The 16451-nt window shown below is 40.8% G+C and overlaps 1 protein-coding gene across 1 annotated transcript in view; it reads left to right on the top strand.

Moving 5' to 3' along the window:
- Positions 1–16451, top strand: part of CACNA1E (calcium voltage-gated channel subunit alpha1 E) — a 378294-nt gene that overhangs the window by 235400 nt on the left and 126443 nt on the right. The window contains 5 exon segments of the mRNA XM_042461588.1: positions 6741–6856; positions 9141–9194; positions 9617–9703; positions 12358–12567; positions 14995–15107. Of these exon segments, the coding sequence (XP_042317522.1) occupies positions 6741–6856; positions 9141–9194; positions 9617–9703; positions 12358–12567; positions 14995–15107 (580 nt within the window).

Genomic DNA, 16451 nt, shown 5'->3' with positions numbered 1-16451 from the left:
CACAACTTTGGGTGGAACAGGATTTGTAAATTCTGTATTTCCCTGAATTTAAACATCTCTCCGTGGACCCTGGATGGGGTTTCCAATTGACCTAGCATTGACTTCGATTACATGTGATAACCACCTGCGCAATAACATGAATCTGCATGATTGCATCTGGGTCACACTGCATTGACCTTCCAATTTCCCCCATGTGATAACGTCCTGTGTCAAATGAATAGCAGTACCCAGTTGTTTTGCTGTCTCTTGGTGAATAAGCTCAGTCTACTTGTCTTTGTTATGGTCTTTTCAACATCATCATTATTCCCATTTTTTGCATCTATCTTTAAATAAAAATGCCAGCCACAGATGCTGGCGAAACGTCAAAAACTCTTCTAGAACATGGCCACATAGCCCCAAACCTTCACAAAAACTATAAATATTGGTTGCTTACAAAATAAAATGGACCTTGGACGCACTGGCTAATATCTGGAACGTATTTGAATCAGATCTCCTCATTTATTACACCTTGGCACATGAGTTTTGTTTTTATTTTTTCTGGGGCTGTAACAGAGCAAATGCTTCAATTTTTCTCCTCAACACCATTATTTTGTCCATTTCCTCATTTAAAAAATTCTTTATTGACTGAGTTCCCACATTTCAACTCTCCTTCTCCCTTTCTGTTTATTTTAATATGCATATAGGTCACCTCTCATAGCAGGTTACAAAAGGTGTAAAATTTAAACACTGTGAAATCCAATTAACAACTTAGTAACTAAAAATAGTGAAACAGCTAATGAGAATAGACATATCTTCAGGGTTCCTCTAAAGGACAAAGTTGGGACTGGGAATATGGCACTGCACTTTAGAAGTATGGTGTCACTACCAAACAAGAACAATCTTGTGCAATAATTTCATAGTGCAGGCGATACCAATGAAAGTTGTCCTTTATGCCACTTGACCCTAAATAATGTAAGGCTTTAAATATTAACACCAACATTTTAAATTAGATTTAGAAATGTACTGGCAAACAGTATACAGTGTGCCCGCATCATACGCAGGCACCTTTTATGCGGCTTTCAGCTTAAGCTGAAAGCCGCACGATGGAAATAGAATGGCATGCATGACGCATGCACGAGCCCCATTACAGTGGAACCTCGCCATAGGCGGGCGCGCCATACGCGGCCTTGAGCATACGTGCTCAAGCTGTGGCGCGCACGCGGGGTGGAAGGGGTGGCGCTTCCCATTCAGTTGAATGGGTGCGTGTGCCCGTTGCGCTACACGCGCGCCCATTGCACCCTGCGCACCTCCGCGCTGCCGTGCACGAGCCGCATTGTTTACAATGGGGCTCGAGCATAGGCGGAAATTAGTCGCGGAAATGAGGTCGCTAAAATGAGTACCCAGACTGTTGGGGGCAAATTAGCTTACTTGCTAATTAGCTTACTTGCTGTTCACCACTATGATCTTTGGAATAGCGGTATATAAATAAAACAAATTAATTAATTAATTAAAATACGCGGCGGGATCCGGAACGGATCCCTCGCGTTTGGCGAGGTTCCACTGTATTTTCAATGGGGCTCGAGCATACGCACTATTTGCTTTACGCGGGGTGGTGGTGGTCCAGAATGGATTCCCGCATAAAGCCAGGGCGCACTACAGTAAATAGGCATTGCATTATCTGACCACCTAACATATGCTAGCACTTGGGTGGCCTCCTTTTGCATTAGCTGAAGCTTCCAAACTATCTTCAAAGGCATCCAGATAGACTGCATTGCAGTAATCCAACCTGCATGTCACTAAGGTATGGATCACCAAGTCAAGGTCCACTCTCTTTAGATGGAGATGCAGCACTAGAAGACCAGCTCAAGATGGTACTCCAGGCCACCACTACGCTTCCTCAGTGTCAGGTCCAGTAGCAACCTCAAATCAGGCACATACTTCTAAGTAAGAGCACAGTTCCATGTAAAGTCAATTGTAAATTTCTGTCCAGATAGCTGATTTGCCTACTCATAATGCTTCTGACTTGAATTGGTTAGGTCTCAGCTTCTTCATCCTGATCTATCCCCAGATCATATCTAGACATCATTTCCTGAGCCTCTTTTTGACAAACAGTTAGAAACAGAAAGCACAGCTGGGATATCATTAACATACTGATGACACTTCACCTCAGATCTCCAGATGACATACCCCAGCCTAGTGGCTGCTCTTGTTTTTTCTGGTGATCCTAGTGGTAGGATTTGAGAACTAGATCGCATCAATTCATGTTTACCATGAGGCCTCCATCTCTATCCTAAGTATAAAGGAAGGTGAGGGATACATACTCTCAGAAAGTACACCATGAATATCACAGATTAGATAAATAGGTAAACAATACTCTTAGAAAGGAATATGAAAAATCAATGTTGGATTTGCTGCTGTTCTTCAGATAACACAGATGGAGAGTGTCCTTTGTGGGTCTGGACAGGGGCCATGTAGAAGGCGAATCTTTTCTTGGAATTCATCTCTCTTTGTAAATGCGTGACTGAAACAGGGCTTTTAAAGATGTGTTGAGTGCTCTTCTCCTATTGCTACAAACTCTTGTCATTCTCACACTTCTGATGATGGCAGTGTGGTTTCTGAATTTGAGCTGCATGCACAAAAAACCAAGGCTATTTCCCCAGACTTCAGGGAAAATAACTGTCTTTATTGAGCCCAATCCCAGTTTGTCTGAGAATGGGTTTTCGACTGCTTCAGGAGGCGCAGTGCTCAAGGTGCTAACCTTGTCTTAATAACTGGGCTGCCATTATAAGTTATATGTTTAGTTCTAGACAGTCCCATACCCCTTTTTGTGTAGATAGCTCTGGTTAAAAAAAAATCCACTTCTGGTAAATTCAAGGTGCTCATTTAAGATAGTTAACTGCCTTCTGAAGTACCATGTGTGGATGAGAAAAATGTGTTCTTGGAAACATGTATATTACACATATACGACTTCAAATGCAGAGATTGATTGCACCTCCCTAATAGGTATTGATTTCATTGCAAAACCTGGTATTTGCAGATGGTAATGTATGAAGAATCTTTTAATGTTGTTTTTAAACCATGCTTCTTTTTTCTTTTTCTTTTTCTTTTTCTTTTTATGCTTCTAGTTTAGGCTTATACATGACCACTAGTCACTTCTTCATTCAAGAAACTGACCAGGTCAATGCCTGCTTTGCATCAGTTGCCCTACTACAGCTTGAGGTTATCTTTAAACCAGGGCCCCATTCCCACTGGCTTATAAAGTGGATCAAGACTCGGATTATGGGGGCATCGCTCCCATTTGAGCACACTTTCGATCCTCATTACGCCAGTTTTGTTCCCATTGGAATTTGGATCTGATCCCCATGTAATCGATTTTTCCTGGGAAAACCCAAATCAGTGGTGGATAATCCGAGTTAATTTGACTGTACTTTTTCAGAGGTTTTTCCTGCACTTCCCGAGTCTGATTCGGGGCAAATGAATGGGAACAACAAGGTTGTCTGATTCAGGAACTTGGGGGTGGGAGGAGCAGTGCTCAAGGGGCTGGCCTGGGGGTGTCACCCGCTTGTTCTCTTTCCTGCATTACCGGCGCCATTTCCCCCCATTCGCATAGCCTTTCCCCCAGTGGAGTGGGAAGCAGGGTAAGGTGATTAAGCTTTCGATCGCTTAGGCGCTCTGTCGGGTGTCCAAACATAGCAAATTGGTACATTGACCTCCAAATACAGTAAACACATTATGCCCCCCTGCAGCCTCCCCCTGCTCCACATGCATAGATCGATGTGTGAGGAGACCCATTGAACACCATTTTAACTATTTTTTTTCTTTTTTTTTTTTTTACATGCCTGATCGATCGCCCCCCAAACAGCCCAGGGAGCAATGGGGGAGGCAAAGGAACTTGGAGGGATGGAGGCTCCTTTCTCTTTCCCAGAGGAATTCTGGGAAGACACAGAACAGTTTGGGAGGCAAAGGGACTTTGGGGAATAGAGGCTCCTTCTCCCATTTCCAGAGAAACTCTGGGAAGACACAGGAGAGCCTGGGAGGCAAAGGGACTTTGGGGAATGGAGGCTCCTGCTTTCATTCCCAGAGAGGAAAAGCATCTAAGCGCTTGATTGGCTGTGACATCAAGTGCTTAGGTGCTTGATTGACAGCTTCTTTTACAAAAAGAGGTTCCGGAAGGGCAGTTGGAACGGGGAGCAACAAAATCCACTTCAAATTACAACTGAGAAAATTTCAATGGGAATGAGAACATGGGTCAAAAAAAAACACCAAGTTTGTTTGCACCTTTTCGTAATGGAAATGAGGGACCAGATTCAAATACGACTCGGGGGAAAAAAATCCGAGTCAGAATCACAGCCCAATACATTGCTTTATATGCCCAGTGGAAATGGGGCCCAGGATTGGGGCAATCTCTGGATTTGCAGAGATGATGGAGGTGCAGTTCCAATCAGTCCTAGCCAGCCTAGCTAATGGTGAAATATGTTGGGAATAATAATTTATCAACCCCCACACCTTTATAGATACAGTATTTAATATGGGAGGCCTACTTGTCTATGTGAAGTGGCCATGCTATGCTTTTGTGGCAGCAGATCTACCAAAACCCTATGTGTATGTGTTTGTGTGTGTGTGTACGTAAACATAGCTCGCAGAGCTGTACAGGCAAAGAGAAAAGGGCTGCATGTTCATTTGATTCATCTGAGTTATTTTTTATTTGACAGTTCATTCTCTGCCAGAGTGTCAGATTTGCAGATGTGACAGGGAAGAGAAAGCAGAGTGCTATGTGGGATCCATAAAGAATCCTTCTTGTGGGAATTATGTGGTTACCAAGGGAGCCCAGAGTATTACCAGAGGGACCTTGATTTGGTTCCTGCTCTCTCTCCTGTCTTCCCTTCAGCCCACCCTTCCAAACCTTCACAAATCCTGTGACTATGCAGCAAGGCTGCAGTAAAATACATTTCCTTTGAATAATGCATCCACGCCCCCACCCCATCAGCAACATTTCAGCCTCTCTGTGTGTGAGTGTATATTTGTGAGTGCGCACATGTGCACACTCATATATGGGGGAGGGAAGGAGAAGGGATCTTTTGCTTGCTGAAAGTCAGTGGACAGTAAATGAGTGGAATGTTAAGTATGTATCAGAGAAACAAGAGAGGTTTGGTTTGGGCAGCAGGGAGGCTGTAGCCCTGCCCTCTGAATTATGCACAAGGCCTGCTTTTATCTGCCTTCCCCTGGACTGTAAGGCAAAGCTTTCAGCTTTCGAGTGTGCAGCTTTCAAAATCCTCCTACTCTTTCTGCTTCTTTTGCCAAGGTTGCCTGCAAGAACAGCTCCAGCCCTCCCACTTGGGCAGTCCACCCCATTTAATGTTGTCCTTGGAAAGCTATGGTCAGCAAAGGTTGCTGGGAGAGAAGTGAAAGCATAGAAAAACATGCATCTCGATCATTATATAAGGATGAGTTAATAGGGAAAGGCACTATCTTTTTCCTATATCAGTAGGCAGGAGAAAGTAGGTTGACAACTGTGGATACAATGAATTGAAGAAGAGGGAGTCAGGCAGTAAAGACCTTCAGCACCTCATACTGTACTCCTAAACCAAAAAAAAAGTGCATTTAGTGCAGCTGTAACACTAGTAGTTTATACACAACCAAAATGCTCAAACATGTGGAGAGAGAGAGAGAGAGAGAGAGAGAGAGAGAGAAAGAAACTAGAAGTACTGAATTTTGAACACTATTGTTACCTCTGACAAGTTATTTTTCTTAGTAACTGATTCAGAATTTTGAAAAGCAACTTAACACACAAAAGGAAAGCCACTTTATTGTGCAACAAGTCACATTTTCTGGTTACTTTTATAACTTGTTAAGGGTAATGAAGGCATTTTAGAAGCATTTGAGAGGATTTTTCCCCACATTTGTGCCATTCTCATGTCAATCCTAAGGACCCCCCACAAAATTTAACAAAAAATAACAGAAAAAGGAAAGGCACCAGATACCATCTAATCATGGAAGCTAGGCGAGTTTAGCTCTAATTGGTACTTGGATGGGAGACCACCAACAAATACTAGGTGCTTTAGGCTATATTTCAGAGGAAGGAACTGGCAAAATTACCTCTGAGTTTTCCTTGCCTAAGAAAACTCTATCAAGTTAATGGGGTTTCCATAAGTCAACAGGTGACTTGAAGGCACAGAGAGAAAACAGTGGGATCTAAAAGTGTAAGAGAAATTCAGCAGCCATTTTTCAGTTACTGTTAAGAGGAATGAATTAGTTTTGTGCTCTTCAGACACACACACACACACAGGAACTCGGCAGCAAAGATCAGGTACTTGCTTCCCCCTTAGTCCATTGATATGTAGAAGTCAGAATATTGGACTAGGATCAGGGATATCTGGGTAGAGATTTTCAGTCAGCCTCAAAGGTGACAGACTTTCAGGTCAGTTACTAGTTATCTCTTTAATCTTCTTCACAGAGATGTTTGAGGATAAAAAAGGAGGAGCAAACCACCTTTGCCATGTTGCACAACCTGGAGAAAAGGTGCACTATAAACTTAGTAATAAATAAATCCAAATACCTGGCGATCAGTCCCAGCTGACCTCCATCTCTTGATCTTAAGGCTTTTCATACCAGAATCACTGATGTTGTTTTTCTCTCATAACCTATGTCAGTCTTTTCCTCCCTGCACCATGGCTGGGTCACAGTGACCCTCGGTCATAATATTATAAGCTGGATATTAGTACAACCTTCTCTGATGTAGTCTTGACATTCTACCTTTACAGGGAATTTGCCAAAGAAAGAGAGCGAGTGGAAAATCGCCGGGCCTTCATGAAACTGAGGAGGCAGCAGCAGATTGAGCGGGAGCTGAATGGCTACCGAGCATGGATAGATAAAGCAGGTAAAACAGGCCAGGGCATTGATGTCTTTGAGGTCAATGTTATGTGTGAAGCTACTGAAAAACCTATTTACAGGAATCTCTAAATATGCACAGAGCTGCCAAAGCCTGAAAGCCTCTGCATACATTCATGCCGTTTGTGCCCTGAAGCAAGGTGCCTTTGTAATACATAGAGCACATGCTGTACGATCCATAATGCAAGCAGCAAGGCTGAAGGAAATTATATTTTCTAAGCATAATTATATACCTAGAAGAATGTGCACCTTTTTCCAGGTAGCGCATTTCAATTATACTCTGAAGCCTGGTGTCCAAATCAAGATTTGAAATTCACAATTTGACTCTCCTACAAAACTGTAGTAATACACCAGTAGTTTCAGCTGGTAAAACTCGCACTTTTATGGAACCGTCACAAGCGCATGAGGTTTATCAATATCTTCACTTGGCTATCCTATGTCAATCTTTCCTCTAACTTCCTTAACTGCTGAACCTGTCTGCTGTTCATTTCTAGCGTAGGAGTACACCGCACAGCATTTTTTAAACTTGTTCAAATGTGCTGCTATTTAAAAACCAACTTGAGCATTAAAATGTTTGGAATTTCCAAGGAGTGTGCACAATATACCTTTTTAAAAGGCAACATAAAATGCTAATATGTTTCTCTCACTTCCTCATTTGTAGAGAAGTAGTCACATCATTGCTGTGATGTCAGTTGTGTCCATATTTAATAACCAAGGTTGGTCTAAGGCTGGGGAGAAACAGTGGTTTGATCAAAATTTTGTGAGATTAATCCAGGAATCCAGGGAAAGATTGTTTTGTTAAGTGGCCCTCTCCCAACATTGTTTGCATGGGTCCTTCAGCATGTTTACTTAGAAATATGTTCCATTGAATTCAGTAGAATTTACTTCTGATTAAACATGCACAGAATTGCACTGCATAGTTTTGATTTCTCTCTGAAGAACAATAGGTTGGCATACCCTTGGGTCTATCTTTGAATAACACATTTATTGATTATTTATTTATTTGATTTATATGCCACTTTTCTCCCATATTGGCGTCCAAGACAGCTCCAGAAGTGAATCAATTAAAAAACCTTAACAATAAACATTTAACAACAGTTAAAATTCCCAAAATTAAACAGTATAAAAATCATTTAAAAGGCAGACAAAATTTAAAAGAATAAATAAAACACAGATCCCAATAAGAAACCTTGCAGATCACACATGCAAAGCCCGCTTAAACAAAAAGGTCTTTCCCTGCTGGTGAAAGGAAAACAGACAGGAGGCAGCTTAGCCTCCTATGGAAGGGAGTTCTAAAGGATGGGAGCAGATACTAAGCAGGCACCTTATTCAGTCATTTATTTATTCATTTACTGGATTTATATCGTGCCGTTCTCTCAAAATGGGATTCAAGGTGGCTTGAATTTATTTATTTATTTATTGCAGAGCATCTTTAGCCTTTTGGGAGGGACGGGAACATTTAGATAAAAGGAGGGGGGAAAAGCAATCCAAACTAGTAGTTTAAATTTCAAAGTGTTATGGGGAATGGCATAATGTAGCTTTATATTTTACCAGACTTTCTTCAACTGCTGTGATTTCTTTGGAAGAAATTCTAAAACTGCACCTGTTGAATCAGTTACGTCACTAGGGTTGGTGTCACCCACTACGGTAACTCATGGTGTCACCCCCCCCCCCCATTGAACTCCTCCCACCACACCATACAGAATCCTTAGTAATGTTTTTTGTACTAAGGTTACTCATGAATCGTAATTCCGATATATCACTGAATGTATAATAGTTGTGACATAAACAGCTAGCAAAATGAAATGTATACCATTAAATTACAGTATCATATACACAGAGCAAATACAGCTGGCTTCCATATCTTAACCCCTATATAAGGAATAAAGTTTACCCATTAACTGATTTAATGTATTTTTTTGCTCTTCAATTTTTTATTTTGGAAACGATTTTGGAAGTCCTAGTGCTGTTTGCTTTCCTCCTTGATTCTGATGGTTTTACTTTTTTAGTTCAGAACTCCCAAAATGAGGTTAAACTTTGAAGCTTCATACTCTTGGGACCTGGCAACTCTCAGTGTATAAGTTTGTGTTCCTCTTATGCTGGAGTTGTCCCATTTTACTGTATTATCTGTGATCCTTCTTTTCCCCACATTCCCTTGGCATGAGATCTATGCAGTTATTTTATCATTTGTTTACTTACTATGCTGGAACCTCATTATAACAGAGGTGACAAACATATGCCTAAGGGGTTTAATTTTATCCATCTTTGTGTAGAGGAAGTCATGCTGGCTGAAGAGAACAAAAATTCTGGCACATCAGCTTTAGAAGGTAAGAAAATACTGATAATTCAATATTCCTTTTAATTGATTTATCCGACAACGCTTCTTCTACCTGCTGGTTTTTTTTTCTTTGTAGTGCTCCAAAATGAAATTGTATATCCCTAGTGTGAAGTTAAGTCTTGGAAAGGACCTCCTCCTGGACTACTGTTATGGGCAGAACAAAAGTTTTGCCCACATTGCAATAGAATCTAATTTACAGTTCTTGCTTTTCCACAAAGGAAAAATGGCTTTCAGGGAACACTAATAGGTAGATATGAACCAAACCTGGTTTCTGTCAGCATAGCCCCATGTCTTTATATGAATAAGCTCATCCTGAGGCTCTGGTGCTTGGTCAGTCCAGAGTGTTTGTTGGGAACTGCTCCTCTGTATTGCTGCATAGGGTTGTAATGCTCACCGTTGTGCTTTTTCTAGTTCTCAGGAGGGCAACCATTAAAAGAAACCGCACAGAAGTCATGAATCGTGACTCCAGTGATGAGCGTGTGGATATCTCCTCAGTGGGTAAGATGCAGACAGGCTATAGGTATCCTTGACCCAACTTGTCTCCACTCAGAGGTATCTTTTGTTTTTCTGACCTGAAATGCAAAATAATACTTTGCCAAAAAGCATGAATCAGCAACAACCAAATTGATTGAGAAAGAGCAGAACTGACCTCCCCTGTGAACAGAGCTTAGGTTGTTTTACCATAGTTCCAAGACTTCAAAAAATAGGGAAGCTGGCATTGTAAAAATAGCTATCCACTTTCCCTTTTCTCAAAAATATTTGCTAACAGTTACTTTTAACTAAGCCTCAGAAAAAGCAGCATGGAGCACAGCAGAAGCTTGGACCTGGGCCACTTCACACACCTGCTTATTATTTACTGAAGCCTTGCCACTGTAAAAGCAATTTTACTTACACTGCAAAAGGAGTCAAATTATCCCTCATTGCTACAGCTAAGATGTAACCATGATGTTGTTGTTAAACAGAAACTAATTATGAGTAACTCATCATTTGTAACCTGTTATTTCCTGGCTCTGAGAATGGCAATGTTTTAAGACCCTCCCTGCTGTGGAATTCTGGGAGCTGTAGTTTGTTTTATCACCAGAGCTTTCTGACAGAGAAGGCTAAATGTCTCACAAAGCTACAATTTCCAGAATTCCATAGCATTGAGCCATGGCAGCTAAAGTGATATCAGACTGGATTATTTCTGCAGTGTGGATGCAGCCATAGTCACTCATATCTGGAGGGCCAAACATTTACTGGTCTTAGTTTAAGATCAGTATTTTGTAGTAGAAATGAGGGGTAGAAAGCAGCTTACTTAGCACCTGCAGGACAAAAGTTTTGGTTACCTGGGAAAGGCAGTGAAGGAGTGCAACCATGGTGTTGCAATGAATCTGAAAGAGAAGAGGCACAGAAGAAGGTGAGGATGCAGGATGACAGAAGGGCATCAGATGTGGAGCAAGGAGAAGTAGTGATGTGTTAACAAAGGGATACTCTAGCATGAAACAGTTGAACTGTAATTAACTATTAAGTCTGAATTTATTTATTTGTGCATGGGCAAAGACAATGTTTTCTGTTAATCTTCTTAGCCGAGCAAAGTTAATTATGTTATCAGTCATCAATTACTGGTATTGCAAATGGTGACTGTGCCTGTTTTGTATACATTTAAGCTTGAAAGAAACTCTCACAGGGTATAATTTTTGCATTTCACTGCCATCTGTCCCCACTTCTCTACCCTTTTATTTCCCCTATATATACCTGCCAGCTATGTATAACATTTCATCTAATTGTTGAAACAGACTATAATCCACAAAAGCTTATGCTATAATAAATGGATCAATCTTCTCAGGTACTGTTTGAGTTTTTTTGCTGCAGCTGACTAATGTTGCTACATTCTGTGGCTTTGTAGTAGAGGGAATTCAGGCAGGTGCAGCTTGTTATGAAAGGGTATAAAACACTGTGTGTTCTAGAATTTTATCTTCTGCGCAACATTTAAAGATGCAGCCGCTGTGTTCTCTTGCACCTGGCCATCCTAGGAAAAGTACTTACATGGCTTCCCTGTCATCCTAATCTCATGCATCCTTCAGGTGATAAGAAGAACTTTTTGTTATTTGCCCGATGCTGGCAGAAGAACATGCTGTCATACAGGAAAGGAGCCATGGAACAAGAGAGTTAATTGATTGAAATAAGTAATACATACAGTGTGTTTGTTGTGCGATTGTTGAACCCAGTTTGATGAACACAAATAATAAACAGGTTGGGGGATCTTGCATTAAATGCATGGCAAAATAGATTTTGAGGTGTGTGTATTTTTAAACTTCTCTTGGTTAGATAGTTTTCAATATGGGCCTATAAAAATATGTAAGGTGGCTGTGTTTTGGCTAGTATCTCATGCAACATTAGTTTACTTCAAGAAAAAAAGAACTCTGCTTCCTGTCATGTAGAAGTGCTAAATTATTTTTTATTTAATAATAATAATAATAATAATAATAATAATAATAATAATAATAATAATAATAAAATTAATTTTTATCCCACCCCTCTACGCAATGCAATTGGGGTGGCTTACAACATTAAAATATACAGTCCATATCCCCCAATCTCACCCCCCTTAAAATACAATTAAATGATTTACAGTATAAAGCATAACTTAAAATAATAAATTAGCAGTGTAAATTAGCTGTGTGTGCCAGGCTGAATGTTTATACCAGTGGTTTTGTGTACTTTATTATTCACTGTTTGGAAACTTTTGTATATGTGTATGCACACACCAAACTTTAAAATTTGGTCCAGGCGAAATATTATTTTTTTTAATAGGTAATAGACATGCGATGAGAAAGAACTGATTTCTAAAACTAATATTGTCCTTATTTGTTTACATGATGCCCTTCCTCTCTCTCTCTCTCTCTCTTACACACACACACACAAGCAAGCAAGCAGCCAGTTTGCAGTATTCACATATACATACACACATACACACATGTGGATTGGTTAATATCTAGTTATCTATATTGCCCAAGCTCTTCATGGGATACTGGTCTTTCCCTGTATTTATAAACACATGTATAGGAGGGATGTACTTTGTATATCTGCATCTCTGTCTTTGCTTTTCTAAAAAGCCCATGCCTCATTGGTCTGTACTGCATCTTTCATCTCTCTTTTCCATCTCCACGCAGGTACCCCACTTGCTCGTGCCAGCATCAAGAGTGCTAAATTGGATGGAGCTTCATACTTCCGGCACAAGGAACGGCTCTTACGCATCTCTGTTCGTCACATGGTGAAATCCCAGGTCTTCTACTGGCTCGTCTTGAGCATAGTGGCCCTCAACACTGCCTGTGTGGCCATTGTCCATCACAATCAACCTCCATGGCTCACTCATCTCCTCTGTAAGTGGTGGGGTTCTATGTTGTTTATGTACCACTTCTGCAGCATTATCAGAGAACAGAACAACAAGACCTGGCCTGGAGCAACTGTATATGTAAGCAAAGGCACACTTCTTTTGGAAAACACAATCATGTGGCTTGCTTCGGTCACTTCCAGGAAAGGGCAGGGATAATTCCCTATCTTTCTGCTGTTTGTGGAGGCTAATCTCATTTTGATCACAGTTCTAATCAGAAATATATTCCAATGAAAGGCCTAAATACTCTAAAAGCATCAGATCCTGTCATCAGGGTCAGCCCTGACTAGTACTTGGATGAAGATCACCAACAAATACCAGGTGCTGTTGGCTTTATTTCAGTGGAAGGAATTGGCAAGATCACCTCTTGAGTATTCCTTGCCCAAGAAAACATTGTGACAGTAGTTGCCAATCTTTGGTCCTTCAGATGATTTGGATGTCAGCTCCCATAATTCTTGACTGTTGGCTTCCTGACTGGGAGCTTCTGGAAGCTGAAATCCAAAACAAATGTAGGAACAAAGCTTAGGAATCACTCATGATGTTGCTATAAGTTGACAGGTGACCTGAAATCACATATACACACATATGGATAAGATTAAAGATAAAGTCTGCTTTCTAGCTGCCCATTTAATCATATGTGTAGTAGAAAGGAATGTCAAGACCACCTCCTCTTCAGTGATATATCGCAGATGTATTCACACTGGGGGTTTTCTCCCCTGCTATTTTTCATTTGTCAGTTACAGCTTCCTTGTAGCATTTTAATTCTTTACTTCTCACTGCTCCGAGCTGCATTTACTCTTACTCCTGTTTAATTTGAATCACTCTAGCTAGTAACTGGTTTATTATATCATGTTTTCACGAGATCATCATGGATGCTTGTTAACAAAACCGTGTGAGCCAAAATGATGTGAAAATGAAGCAGCAGTGAGAAGAATGAAACAGCAGAGAGATCATGTGGAAATAATACACTTTGTCATGGCTCAGTGCTAAGGAAGTCTGGGATTTGTAGTGTGTTGTGGCACCGGAGCTCTCTGACAGAGAAGGCAAAATATAATAATAATAATAATAATTTATATCCCTATTCCAAAGATATAGCGGTGAACAGCAAGTAAGCAAATAACTAATTGCCCCCAACAGTCTGGGTACTCATTTTAGCGCCCTCGGGAGATGCAAGCCTGAATCGAGCTTGGGCCCTTTGCTGGTCTTGAACTCGCAACCTTGTGGTTTCGATGAATGGCTGCAGTACAGGCATTTAACCACTGTGCACCAGGGCTCACAGTGTATCTCACAGTAATCCATAGCAATGAGCCATGACAGTTAAAGTGGTGTCAGACTAGATTATTTCTGCAGTGCAGATGCAGCCAATATGAATGTTCAACCCAATGAGTGGTTTTCCCCCCAGTGACTGATTTGGAAGCATGGCGTGCTTCTTGGAGTCTTCCTGGATCATATTTTGGTCTAAAATCAAGGTATACAATCCATACATGCCTTGTTTTAAACTGAAAGTAAGGGAGATGCCAACATCACCAATGTATCTTCTCCCAGACACTGACATTACAAGATTATACTATTATACAAGATTGAATAGCAATTTAATCACACTGATTTAAATCCATTAACAGTGAAATTTGAAGTTTATGGAAAGTGGTTAAATGCTGGTACTGCAGCCACAAAGTTGTGAGTTTAATCCCAGGACTCCAAGGTTGATTCATCCTTCCATCCTTTAGTAGGCTGGTAAAATGAGTACCCAGCTTGTTGGGGGCAATTGGTTTAGAGAGTGCTGAGTTCACTATTAAGCAGTACAGAGACGTAAATGCTATTGCTATTGCTGTTGAAGAAAGGTTAGACCCAGGCTTGGTTAACTTCTATCTCATGTGGTCTATTAGTTTGTTTTATTGCAAACACCAATGAATTTTAACTTTTAAAAAGCAGAATACTTTGTCTGCTTTCTTAACTGTTAAGGTATAATCTGTGTCTAATGATCCTGAAAATGTGCTCTTCCTTAGAAAGTGTTTTGCTATTTACTGATATGGTTAGATCAGACAAATGTCAGTATTTATTTCAAGAACTTCCTCCACCAGAAATTTGCAAATGTGCCTTTGGTCACTGATAGTCTCTCTGCTATCCCTGCCTTAGAGGAAAACAGGCAGTCCATGCAAGGACTTTGGCTGAAGAAGCAATTTCTCTTATCTCTGCTTCATTCTTCATAAAAACTGTAGCTACAGAGATGGCCACCAGCTCCCTGCTCACAAACTAGTTCCCAACAGCTCTTGCAGTTGTTGAGTTGTCCAAAGGAATTTGACAGCACAAACCTGCTCTTTGTGGGCACATCATACAATACTATACATTTTTATTCCAATTAAGGATGAAAAGAAGCAAGGGTAGTGTCTAATGCAATTGGATTTTTTTCTTTCAGACTATGCAGAATTTATATTTCTGGGGCTCTTCCTCCTAGAGATGTCCTTGAAGATGTATGGGATGGGGCCACGCCTTTACTTTCATTCTTCATTCAACTGCTTTGATTGTGGGGTAAGCGGTACTCAGACAAGCTGCACAAAACAAGTGCAAATGGAAAAGTAGGGTAGGAGGTTTTCTGGAGAATCCAGAAATAAACTCTGCAAGAGAACAAGGACATGGACACAAGAGCACAATTACCAGTGTGTCAGGACCGGGGGGGGGGGATTTACTATGTAATTTGACTTAGGACCTTATCACATGGAGCCTTACCATGGGCAAAATGTTCCTGAAGTGTTTCTGACACACAAAGGTGTGATACGCGTCATGCTTCTAAAATGTCATTGAGGCGTCCCGCTTCTCTTCCATCAACGAAGTGTTCACAGAGAAGCCATTTTTTGAATAACGGGATCTTCCGTTATTCAAAAAATGACTTCTCCACAAACGCTTTACCGATGGAGAGAAGCGGGATGGGGAAGACTGGGCAGGAAGGGAGAGCTGACCAATCCAAGCAGGCTTTGTATACAACAAGTTTTCCTGCTAAGTACCTGCATGTCATAAGCATTTGCATTAAAATTACCATATTGAAATTAAATCTGATGTTTTTTAATTTTTATTTGGTGTGCGTTATAAGAGGGGTAGTCTTAAATGGCAAGTATATCCAAACTCTATATTTTAACTGGAAAAGTTGGGGGTCATCTTATATGCCCAGTTGTCTTATATGCCAGAAAATACGATATGTCATAGGGGGACTTTCATCTCATTTTTTAATCAGTTATAAATACACAGTTTCTATTCCTGCAAGAGGACTGGGAGGGGAGGTCTGGGGGGGGGCGTTGTGTGTGCCACCTGGCGCTCATAAGGGGCTGGCATGAGGTGGCTTTGCTGCAAAGGGACAGAATTACCTTAACACATTCCCAATCATAACTATGACCATTTGCAAGTAAGCAAAAGGAAAACAGTATGCTTACCTATGAAAAAGGAAAGGTAAATGGGATGTAGCATATCTGGAGAACCATTGGTTAATAAAGGGAGGGGGGTTAGGAGAATTTCCCTGCAGGTGAAGGTAAGTTAGGGTGAAGAAGAAAGAGGAATTGTCCTTGGGAACTTCCTTACCTCCCTTTGAGGCCACAGAATCTCATCAAAACAATCAGTGAGCAAGACAATAGCAGCTTGTTCCTCCTCATGCTGCCTCCTCCACCATTATGCAAGCTTTTGTTTCTCATGTAATGTGCACATCTTCTTTTCATTATTTTTCTTAGATGTCACATACTTGAAACACTCACGTGGTATCTATGCTTTAAGAATCTTTCTCTCCCTTAGAAAACCCCCAAGATCCCTAATTCTGTATAGCGGGAGGGAATCTGGATGTTTGCCATGATCTCTTCATTTTAACTAATTGTCATCAATTTGCAGTTT

This window comes from Sceloporus undulatus, chromosome 4, assembly GCF_019175285.1.
Source record: "Sceloporus undulatus isolate JIND9_A2432 ecotype Alabama chromosome 4, SceUnd_v1.1, whole genome shotgun sequence".
NCBI lineage: Eukaryota > Metazoa > Chordata > Lepidosauria > Squamata > Phrynosomatidae > Sceloporus > Sceloporus undulatus.
Note: the sequence above shows the minus strand (reverse complement) of the source record. Positions and strands in the feature narration are given on the sequence as shown.